General features: G+C 31.9%; 2 protein-coding genes across 2 annotated transcripts; one reads left to right on the forward strand and one right to left on the reverse strand.

Annotated features, from left to right (window-relative positions):
* Window positions 1-3,710: 3,710 nt before the first annotated feature.
* On the reverse strand, window positions 3,711-6,600 carry LOC131603031 (COMPASS-like H3K4 histone methylase component WDR5A). The gene is made up of 2 exons (XM_058875275.1): window positions 5,827-6,600; window positions 3,711-4,543 (listed from the first exon to the last, which is right to left on the reverse strand). The coding sequence occupies exons 1-2, from the start codon at window positions 6,511-6,513 to the stop codon at window positions 4,250-4,252; spliced, it is 981 nt and encodes a 326-aa protein (XP_058731258.1). The 5' UTR covers window positions 6,514-6,600; the 3' UTR covers window positions 3,711-4,249.
* Window positions 6,601-8,964: 2,364 nt separating this feature from the next.
* On the forward strand, window positions 8,965-9,621 carry LOC131594390 (uncharacterized). The gene has a single exon (XM_058866533.1). The coding sequence runs from the start codon at window positions 8,965-8,967 to the stop codon at window positions 9,619-9,621; it is 657 nt and encodes a 218-aa protein (XP_058722516.1).
* Window positions 9,622-10,554: the final 933 nt, after the last annotated feature.

The following is a 10,554-nucleotide window of genomic DNA, read 5'->3' on the forward strand; positions in this document are numbered from 1 at the left end:
CTACTTTCCATACTTCTTTTCCTTGAGATTCTAAATGTGTTTTCATGCGAATTTTCCAAAAATCAAAGTATTCACCAAAAAACAATGGACGCTTGTTATTGCTACCACCGTCTTTGAAAACCGGATTTGTGAAAGTCATTATAGATCTTTTAGGAACATGTTACTTATAACATGTTTTAATGTCAATTTTAAGTTTAAGAGTGCGCCTAAGAGGGGGTGAATTAGGTATTATGAAATTTTTCTGGTTTTTAGAGATATGTTTCTTTCTTTTCTAGTTATGATTTGCAATGAAAACGGTAAATGCGAAAAAGCAAAAAACACCATAAATTTATCCTAGTTCCCCTCACAATTTGAGAGTATATTTAGTCTCCTTACCGCATGTAAGAGATTTTATTATTGTTAGATCTTATGGACAAGACTCTCCTAGTCTTCATATCTAACAAAATCACCAAGAACAATCCTTTTTGATCAACCAAGTTAAAATAAGAACAATTCTCTCTAATTCAACTATCTTGCTTCCAACGATCCTGGACAACAAGATATACAAACCAAACAAGTAGGGGAAAAAACAATCCTTTCTTTTCCACTCTCTTGTTTCCAACAATCTTGGATAACAAGGAAACACACATAATATTAAACAATCCTTGATACTTAGGAATTTATAACACAACAATAATTTGTATGAGAAGAAAGTTTGTATAATAGACAAGACTTAATCAAATGACCAAAGTCTTCTTCTCTTTCAAATATGAAATATATCATATGAACATTTTCTCAAAAAACATCTCAGTATGGAAATTTGTAATGAAAATTATGTAGAGTTTTGTAGAATTCTGATTGAAAGAGGTGATTGAAAAGCTAATGTTTTTTGCCTTAAATACATCCTCTATGAATTAATGCAAAAGTTTGAGACATTTTCATAAAGGTTTGTGATAGTTTAGAATGTCAATGGTTCATGAAAAGAACATAATTTTGAATTCTATAAAGGACTTGTTAAGTCGGTTAAACGGATACGTGACTTAAAAAGTGCAGAACTTTTTCAAATTTCAAAATTAAACTAATGCTTTAGACCAGTACAAATTGTGGCGGTTTTTAGTGTTGTTACGAGTGGTGAAACTGCTACAATTTACCAAAAAACATAATTAAAAAATTGTAAAAATTAAAAATTTGTCTAAGTGTTTGAATCAACCTTATGCAACATCTATTGATTTATCCAAGTAAATTGATTATATTTAAATGTGATTTAACATGGTTCAAACATGGAAATATTATATTTGATAGGGATTTTAACATGGTTCAAATATGAAAAATAAATTTTCCAATGCATGATAAAAAAATATTTTGAGCACTAAGAAATGTATATGATATGGAATTCACATACCTAAGATGATGAACAAAATCTAGTTAACCAAGTCAAATCTTCATAGATCTTTTCCTCCTTCTTTGATAAGGTAGTGTTGAGTTTGTCTTCATCAAAACATGTTGGAAACTTGTGTTCACATTCCTTAGTCTTCATCACGCCATCGTCATTTTTCTTTGCAACGCCGCCATGTCGTGCCTATTTGTGTCGCAAGAATATCCAAAAATCTTTGGAGAATGTTTCTCTTTTGTTACAGTTTTAACATGATATCTTTCCCAAATCAAAGTTTCTACATGTTGTTAACAAATTAGATTATGAGGAATTGGTTGAGATTTAGAACACACAAATTAGATGTTGAGTCTTGATTTCCTTTGAGCTGAGCCAAACTGTTTGGGATATCTCCATTGAATTAGTTTCAACTAAACGGGATGGATTATTGTTTCAGTTGGGATGTATTATTGTTTCAGTTACATTTTAAACATGGTTGTTATAATATGCTAATAGATAGGCAATTGAAATCATTATCAAATGTTCGGCAACAACCCCAACATGGTTGTTATAATATGCTACATGTACTTAGTCTCCAATTTAGTTCTAGTTGTGTGAGTTTGATTTCTTTGTTTGATAAGCGTTGATGTTTGAATTAGAAATACTATTCATGGATGAATCAACAACATGGATTGTGACATGGTAGTCCTAAATCAAAACCCATTGAATCAGATGTTTAGTTGGATAATAGATGATAATGTACTTATTTCTTGATTTAAATTAATTGTTATTTTTGAGGCCTTGCCTCTGAAACATGGGTACCAAGTTATTTAATCAATGACAAGATCCATAAGCGATGTACTCCATTTAAACAACACTAAAAATAAAAGAGTTCTATTGTAAATAGGGGTGGAAATAGGGTGGGCCGAGTTAGGCTTTGCCAAGCCTAAGTCTGGCCTGTTAAAAATAATGAAGCCTAAGCCTGTAGTCTGTCGTAGGCTTATTTTTAGGCCTGAGTCTGGCATTTTCGAAGGCCTGGTTAGCCTGTTAGCCTACATAAAAGCCTATTTGTTTTAGATGTATGCAAATAAGCAATTAAAATAATGTTTAAATAGACTAATTAACTTAAAGCCCAAAAGCCAAAAAAAATTGTTTGCATTAACTTATTTTAACTTACCTATTAGCATAAGTTCTGGGAGACTATTTGTTTAAGAGAACTTATAAAAACAATGTTCATCAGGTGTTTTCATCTTATTTTCACAAGTTCTTTAAGATAACTAAGTTTTATTTATGTATTTTAATTCATCTTATTTTCACAAGTTCTCTAAGATAACCGAGTTTTATTTATGTATTTTAATTCAAAATACAAAACACAATATAATGATAATAAAAAAAGTATTCATATTTATTTAAATAAGCCGGCCTAATAGATTTAAAAGGCTTTTTTAGGCCCTGAGGCCTGGCCTTTTAATTAAATAGGCTTATAAAAAAAACCTAGGCCTTTTCTATTTAAAAAAATGTATGATCTGGCCTGAATCTGAATAGGCTAGCCTATAGACTTCTGTTATAGGTCTGGCCTATTTCCACCCCTAATTGTAAATCATTTAAATATCAAGTGTCATACTACACTTACTATTGAAAGTAATAGAACTAAAAACTAATAATTAAGCAGTTATCCTTGACCTATTTCCACCCCTAATTATAAATCATTTAAATATCAAGTGTCATACTACACTTACTATTGAAAGTAATAGAACTAAAAATTAATAATTAAATAGTTATCCTTGAACTATTTCCACCCCTAATTATAAATCATTTAAATATCAAGTGTCATACTACACTTACTATTGAAAGTAATAGAACTAAAAACTAATAATTAAACAGTTATCCTTGACCTATTTCCACCCTAATTGTAAATCATTTAAATATCAAGTGTCATACTAGACTTTCCACCCTAATTGTAAATCATTTAAATATCAAGTGTCATACTAGACTTACTATTGAAAGTAATAGAACTAAAAACTAATAATTAAGCAGTTATCCTTTCTTTTGTCTAGACAGTTAGACTTAGACGGTTAATGATTATAAGATATAGTCAAATCGATCATGAATAGAGAATAATTTGAGTTCTATCTCTAAGTGAATTATCTTTACAATATCAAAGTCTTGAGTACAATGGTTGAATAAAAAATGAACATTGCTTTAATTTGATTTTTGATTCAGGATTCTATGTCTCACAAATAAGTATGAAAAAGCATTTGTTACTCCAAAATATCTTAGTTTAATAAGAAAAACTAATGATGTTTTTTAGTTAGGTAAGAAAGAGAGCATGTCATGCAAACTAGATAAAAATAAATAAATCTCATTATAGACTTTGCCAAGTATTTTGAATACTCTTTCAATAAAAGTTCTCCTAAGAGATCACTACTAATAGATTTAAAAAGTTCATAATCGATTATTCTCTTTTCACTAAGGGATTTGGACCCTCCAGACTATTTCACAAATTTATGTAGATGCCACCATCATATTTACAACACAGCTTCAAACTCAAAATGGTTTGAGACCACTTATATTTCCTTTGGAGATGATCAAATCTACCAAAGGTGTCTGCCTCTTTCAGGGCAGTAGGCAGAAACCTTGTCTAATGCCCTAGGATAAACTCATTATATTCATAAATTCACGTTTCTTTTTAGGACACGAGCACTTTTTACTTCTAAATTCACGTTTCTTTTCATAAAAACATCATTCTATTCATAAATTGATGTTTCATCGATCAACTGCAAAATGATCTCAAAAATAGTATTAAGTTTCTCAAACTGAGGTAAAAATCCATCACAAGTGAGCTACTGCTATCTCAACTCACACCAATTCACTAGAACATTAGCCCAAATCCAAATTGAACTAGTCTTTCGGTTGAGTCCATATCTTGACAGTCTTATCATTGTCGAGAGCTCCCGAAGCAATCATGTTCTCCGTAGGATGACACGAGACAGATATGACTGTATCTGTATGACCTTCCATCTTTTGTACAATTTTCCTCGACTGCAGATCCCACAAGTATATACAACTATCTTCTGAACCACTAACAACATACTTCCCATTAGTTGTAGAAAATGAGGATGAAATACTGAATTTTGAATTGACATGAGCAGTGTAAGATTTCAGAAACTTCCCAGTAGAATAGTTCCAAAGCCTCTGCATAGACAGAAAAAATCCCATGTAAGTTAATCATAACATGGAAAACCAAACTAAGCATTTATTTACCAATCCCTTCCAAACAAACCTCAATGCATTTCCGAAGTCCAAAACACATTGAAAGGTGAAAAATAAGAAAAGAGATCCTCAGTCAATAGACCAATCGATAATGAGAAGCAAAAATGAAAATCTATCACATTGGTCATATAAAGCCGTTAACATAATATTGCACAAAGAATAGACTCCACTTTAAAATCCAATAGCATAGAGTTATATAATTCATTCAGCTTTTTCATAGCTAAATAGGATTTGTATCTTCTAAAGTGACTAAGTGAAAAGTGAGAAATTGAGGGCTGCTATTTTAACACACTTGTAATTTGTTATGATGTAACCTACAATATCTATACTTGATTTGTTGATCAACCAATTATGTTGCTCACTATATCCTTTAAAGTGAGTCGTTCACTCTGGAGGAGCCGCCGAGCCGGATCCACTATGTAGCCATGGCATCCCACACACATGAATTTTATTTTTTTAATAAAAAATGTACTAATTTCTTACACATAATTTTAAGTGTAACTGAAAAAGCCTACATGCATCATAGCTTTTATATCTCAGACAAAGATGCAATTTCAATTGGGGTAATATCGACAACATTTAAATGGAATTCTCTATTCAAATGGAATATGTTCCGGAGACTAATCAAAATAGTCTCACATTTTTTGAAAATCGAGGTTAAGCGTAGTTGTTTATATACAACACTCATACACCTGTACTCAACGGGGCGCATTTTCTAAAGAACAAAATCGTGAGAGTCTCACATCCAACACTCATACACCTGTACTCAACGGGGCGCATTTTCTAAAGAACAAAATCGTGAGGGTTCTCACATCCAACGCGAACAATACCTTTTAGGTGCAGTTCCGCACTTGAGATCGACCGGATCAGAATCATATAAATACATTTGAATGCAATTCTCTATTCAAATGGTAGAGTTTAGGTTTCATCCATTTACCTATTAATTTATTACCTATGTACAATAATCAAAGGATAGATGAATAGAGCAAATCCGGACTCATTTGAGTGCAATTCTATTTCAATTGGAATCATATAAGAAATTTTTTCTGACCATTTTCTATTCAATTAGACTAATATCAACTACATTTGACTACAATTCTCTATTTCTACGATTTTATCAATGAAACATAATGCTACCGTAGTTTAAAATGAAGTTAGATTTTAACAAAATTGAAATTGAGTTAATGAGAGGGAAGAGATGTTACCAGATTGTTATCCAAGGTACCAACAAGAATAAACTTAGCATTAGGCGAAAACTTGACATACGAAACCGGAGGATTCTCATCATCAATAAGAGTCTTCATACAGTGACCAGTGGAAGCATCCCAAATCCTGCACAAACCATCATAGCTACTCGAAACAATAAGCGACCCATCCCGATTAAAATCAACCGCAGAAACAGGATCAGAATGCGCAGGAATAACCTTCAAACACTTCCCAGTCTTAACATCCCAAACCCTAACAGTCTCATCAAACGACCCCGAAACAATGATATTCGACTGGGGATTGAAATTAACACAGAAAACATAGTTAGTGTGACCTTGAAGCGTCTTGATCAGCGCCCCGGTGCGAACGTCCCATAGCCGGATGGTTTTATCGTCGGAGGCGGAGACGAGATAGCGAGTGTCGGAGGAGAAAGCTAAGTCGGAGACGCCTTGTTCGTGGCCTTCGTATTGTTGCATTGGGGATAGGGTTAGGGAGTTGGAATCGGAGTCGGAGTTGGTGAAGGCGTAGGTGCGGATGGTTTTGTCGGCGGAGGAGGAGGCGAGGAGACGGCCGTTGGAGGAGAATTTGACGGCGGAGATTGCTTGTTTGTGGCTGGTTAGGGTTTGGGAAAGTGTGTAGGGTTTGTAGTTTGATGAATCGCAATCCATTGGTTCTGGAGTCGACATTCTTACGATGAATTGAAAAGAGCTTCAAGTGGTTTCTCTACTCACTGTATTGAAATTTAAATGGAGCAGAGATTATACAAGACTGTAAAGCCGTTGCAGTGCATTTTGGATTTCAGTATAATATGTTTTTAATATTTTTGTTAAAAAATAATTTATATTTATATAAACATTTAATATAAATATAACTTTAATGGAGATTTATGTAAAAATAAAAATTTAGACAGTCATCCGAAATATATTATTGTGTTATATAAATAATTTAAAATTGTAATCTAATTTGTTAGGATATATTTGTCGACATTATAAAATTAATTTACATTGTCAATGCATCATTCATTTTTTATGAGATTAATTGGAATATACTTTCAATGTAAAATAATTTTACACTGTCATATAATTAGAATGAATAATTTTTACACATAATATAGAATTAAAAATAAAAATAAATAAATTATAATTAAATCATTTTAATAATTATTTATTTTTTCAACTTGATCTTCAAAAGGCTTATGACATGGTAGATTGGAATGCTATGGAGATTATTATGAGAGAGATTGGTTTACCTTGTAGATTTATTCATTGGATAATGCTGGTGGTCAAGACTGTTACTTAGGGTGTGTTTGGTTCAAACGAGGGGGAGGGGAGGGGAGAGATTTTAATGGAGGGGAGAGAATGGGAGGGGAGGTGAGGGAATTTTTTTAATCAGATGGGTGTTTGGTTCAAACGAGGGGAGGGGGGGGGGGGGAAGGGAGGGATTTTAATTAAAAATATGTTTGATTCAGGAGGGGAGGGGAGGGGTTTTACTGATAATTTACATTTTTATCCTTATTATCTTATATAAGTGATGCAATACGATATTCAAATGTGAAAAATTTATACATATTTTTTTGTTAGTAAAATTTCTAATATTGAGTGACTAAAAAGTTATAATTTATTACATAACGTTAGAAAATTGAGTTCACTTAATTCGAATAAAATATTTAAAAACAAATTAAACTATATGTTAATAACAACTTTAAAATCGTAATGAATTATTTAACACATAAAATGCATAAAATAATTTATTATTAAATATAAATGGTTTAAATCTTTTAATAAAATAAATAAATTAATTAAAATGAAAATTTTAAACTTTAATATAAAAGAAAATACGGTAGGATACATAACAAAATTAGAAACAAAACATAAATAAACATAAAAGAGTTATAAAAAAAAATCAAAAAAGTGAAATGATTATGATTTATATTAAGGACAAAAAATTCAAAATAATTTAAAGATGGAGAATAATTATAATTAGTAGATAGAAACAATCGAGAAAAATCACACATAAGAGAGCAATAATACAAAAGAAAATGAATAATTTTGAAATATTATAATAAAACTGAGGATATTATAGTAATTATAATAATTTTTAAAATATTAAAATTGAGATTCCCTCCCCTCCCCTCCAAATCCCTCCGATTTGGAGGAATGCAAAAAGTGTGTTTTGGAGGGGTTTTGCTCCCCTCCCCTTCCCTCCCCTCCCCTCATAAAATTTGAACCAAACACATTTAATTAAAAATATTCCCTCTCCTTCCCTCCCCTCCCCTCCATCTACCCCGAACCAAACACACCCTTATAGATTCAAGGTTAATGGTGAATTCACAACTGAGATGCATGCTAGAAGAGGGGCTAGGCAAGGAGACTCAATCTCTCCATTATTGTTTGTTGTGATGATATTTTAACAAACTTTTTGTCAAAATGCAGAAGGATCCAGATTTTAATCACCATGCTAAATGTGAGAAAATAGGCATCACACACCTCACATTTGCTGATGTTGTTCTCATATTTTGCAGGGGTGATGTAACATTTGTTGACATGATGATGAAGGTGCTACACACATTTACTGATACTACAGGGCTGATAGTTAACCATAGGAAATGCAAAGTGTTCTTTGGTAGAGTGGATTTGGAAACCAGAAATAAGATCAAAGAGCTTACTACTTATGAAGAAGGCCTGCTTCCTTTTAGGTATCTAGGAGTTCCTCTCACAACTAGAAAACTCAACATCAAACACTATCTTCCTCTTATTGACAAGATCCTGGCTAAAGTGAAACATTGGTCCTCTAGACTTCTTAGCGTGGCAGGAAGGATGCAGCTGGTTCAGAATACAGTCATTGTTGCTATTATCCAGTTTTGGATGCAATGTCTCCCTATTCCAAAATGTGTCATAAAGAAAATAGATAGCATCTGTAGGAGTTTTGTCTGGACTGGAAATGCGACAGTTAGCAAGAAGAGCCCCATTGCCTGGGAATCTGTTTGTAAGCCTAAAAGTCTTGGAGGTATGAACATTTTCAATTTGTGTATTTGGAATGATATTGCTTTATTGAAGTGTCTCTGGAACCTTTGTCTGAAAGCTGATAATCTTTAGGTAAAATGGGTGCATATCCATTACCTAAAGAAGAAACCCTTGATGGAGGCTGTAATCAGTGATAGTAGCTCGTGGGTGATAAAGAAAATCTTCAACTTAAGAGAGCACATTCCAAACTTGAAGCCAGTTTTGGATCACATGATTCAAAAGAGGACTTTTAGTATGAAACGCATGTATGATAAGATGGTGGACTCGGATAAGGTACCTTGGAGACATCTATTAAAAGGTAATTGTGCTAGACCTAGGGCTTCTATCATTACATGGATGGCCTGCTATGGCAGACTGGGTACAAAGGACAGACTGATACGTTTTGGATTGATAATTGAACACGAGTGTAGCGTGTGCAAAGAGGTTGATGAAACTCTGGACCATCTTTTGTTTGATTGCAGGTTTGCTAAAGATGTGTGGAAGCATGTACTGTTGTGGTTAGGCATAACACATGAGCCTCAACCTTGGTCTATTGAGATTGGGTGGATTATGCATATGATTGCTAAAAAAGGACGGAGATACAAGATACTAAAGGTTGCAGTGGCTGAAACTGTATATGGTATATGGCAATATAGAAATGAAGTAATTTTTGGAAAGTATACTCATAGGAATACTAGCATAGATATTGGAGAAAGAATTATAGAGAAAGTGATGTATAGAGGGTGGTATTCGACCAAATTAAGGAAGCACGTAGTTACCTTGATGCTTTAGTTTAGTTGGTCTTTTTGGTAGGTTGGATCTTTTGATCACCTTTGTATTTTGACTGTTTTTTGAATTAATAATATATCCCTTTGATTCAAAAAAAATAAGTTACTTCTTTCATAATTCTCTCTTTGTTAAAATATTTCATTATAATTGGATTACAGCGTAAAGTTGCTTTACACTGTGGTATTCCAATTAATCTCCTTTTTAATAAGAGATTAATTGAAATATAATGGTGGAAAACTACTTTATACTGTCATTCAATTAAAAATTAGTCATTTTGACATATAATATAAGTATGAAATAAAAAAGAATTTAATTGAAATATATTGAGAGTGTTAAGAAATTTTACATTATTAATAAATCATAGTCGTTAAATTCTTATAGATGTCTGACTTTTTCTTTAATCACATATAGGGACAATACATACCAATTATTCTCATAAAAATATATAATTAAACTATTTTAAAAACTATTTCTTTCATGTTTCTCTGTTTTTTTATGTGTTAAATTGATTAATTTAAATTGGTTTTTACACAGTATATTTCAATTAAGTTAATTTGGCACACCTTAAAAAATTATAAATAAAAAATTTGTATTAAAAAAAATAAAATAAATTATATATACAATTTTCAAACATAAATTTTTTAACGTAAATTTTTTATTTATAAAATTTTGAGTGAAGACACATTTTGGTCTCTCACAAAAATTACATAACTTATTTTTTAAGTAGTTGAACTCATGCCCTTTAAACCACGTCTTACGTCTTTACCACTAGACCAACGTACATTCGTGATAAATAATTCTCATTATTTCTAGTAATCTTAAATAATTCTAAATTAAAAACAAACAAAAAATACAAAATTTATACCAATAGTGTAACACTCTAAATCTACCCCGCAATTCATAAGAGAAATCAGAGTGCAATACGTCGAAACAAGC

This window comes from Vicia villosa, linkage group LG1 (genome assembly GCF_029867415.1).
Source record: "Vicia villosa cultivar HV-30 ecotype Madison, WI linkage group LG1, Vvil1.0, whole genome shotgun sequence".
NCBI classification, from domain to species: domain Eukaryota; kingdom Viridiplantae; phylum Streptophyta; class Magnoliopsida; order Fabales; family Fabaceae; genus Vicia; species Vicia villosa.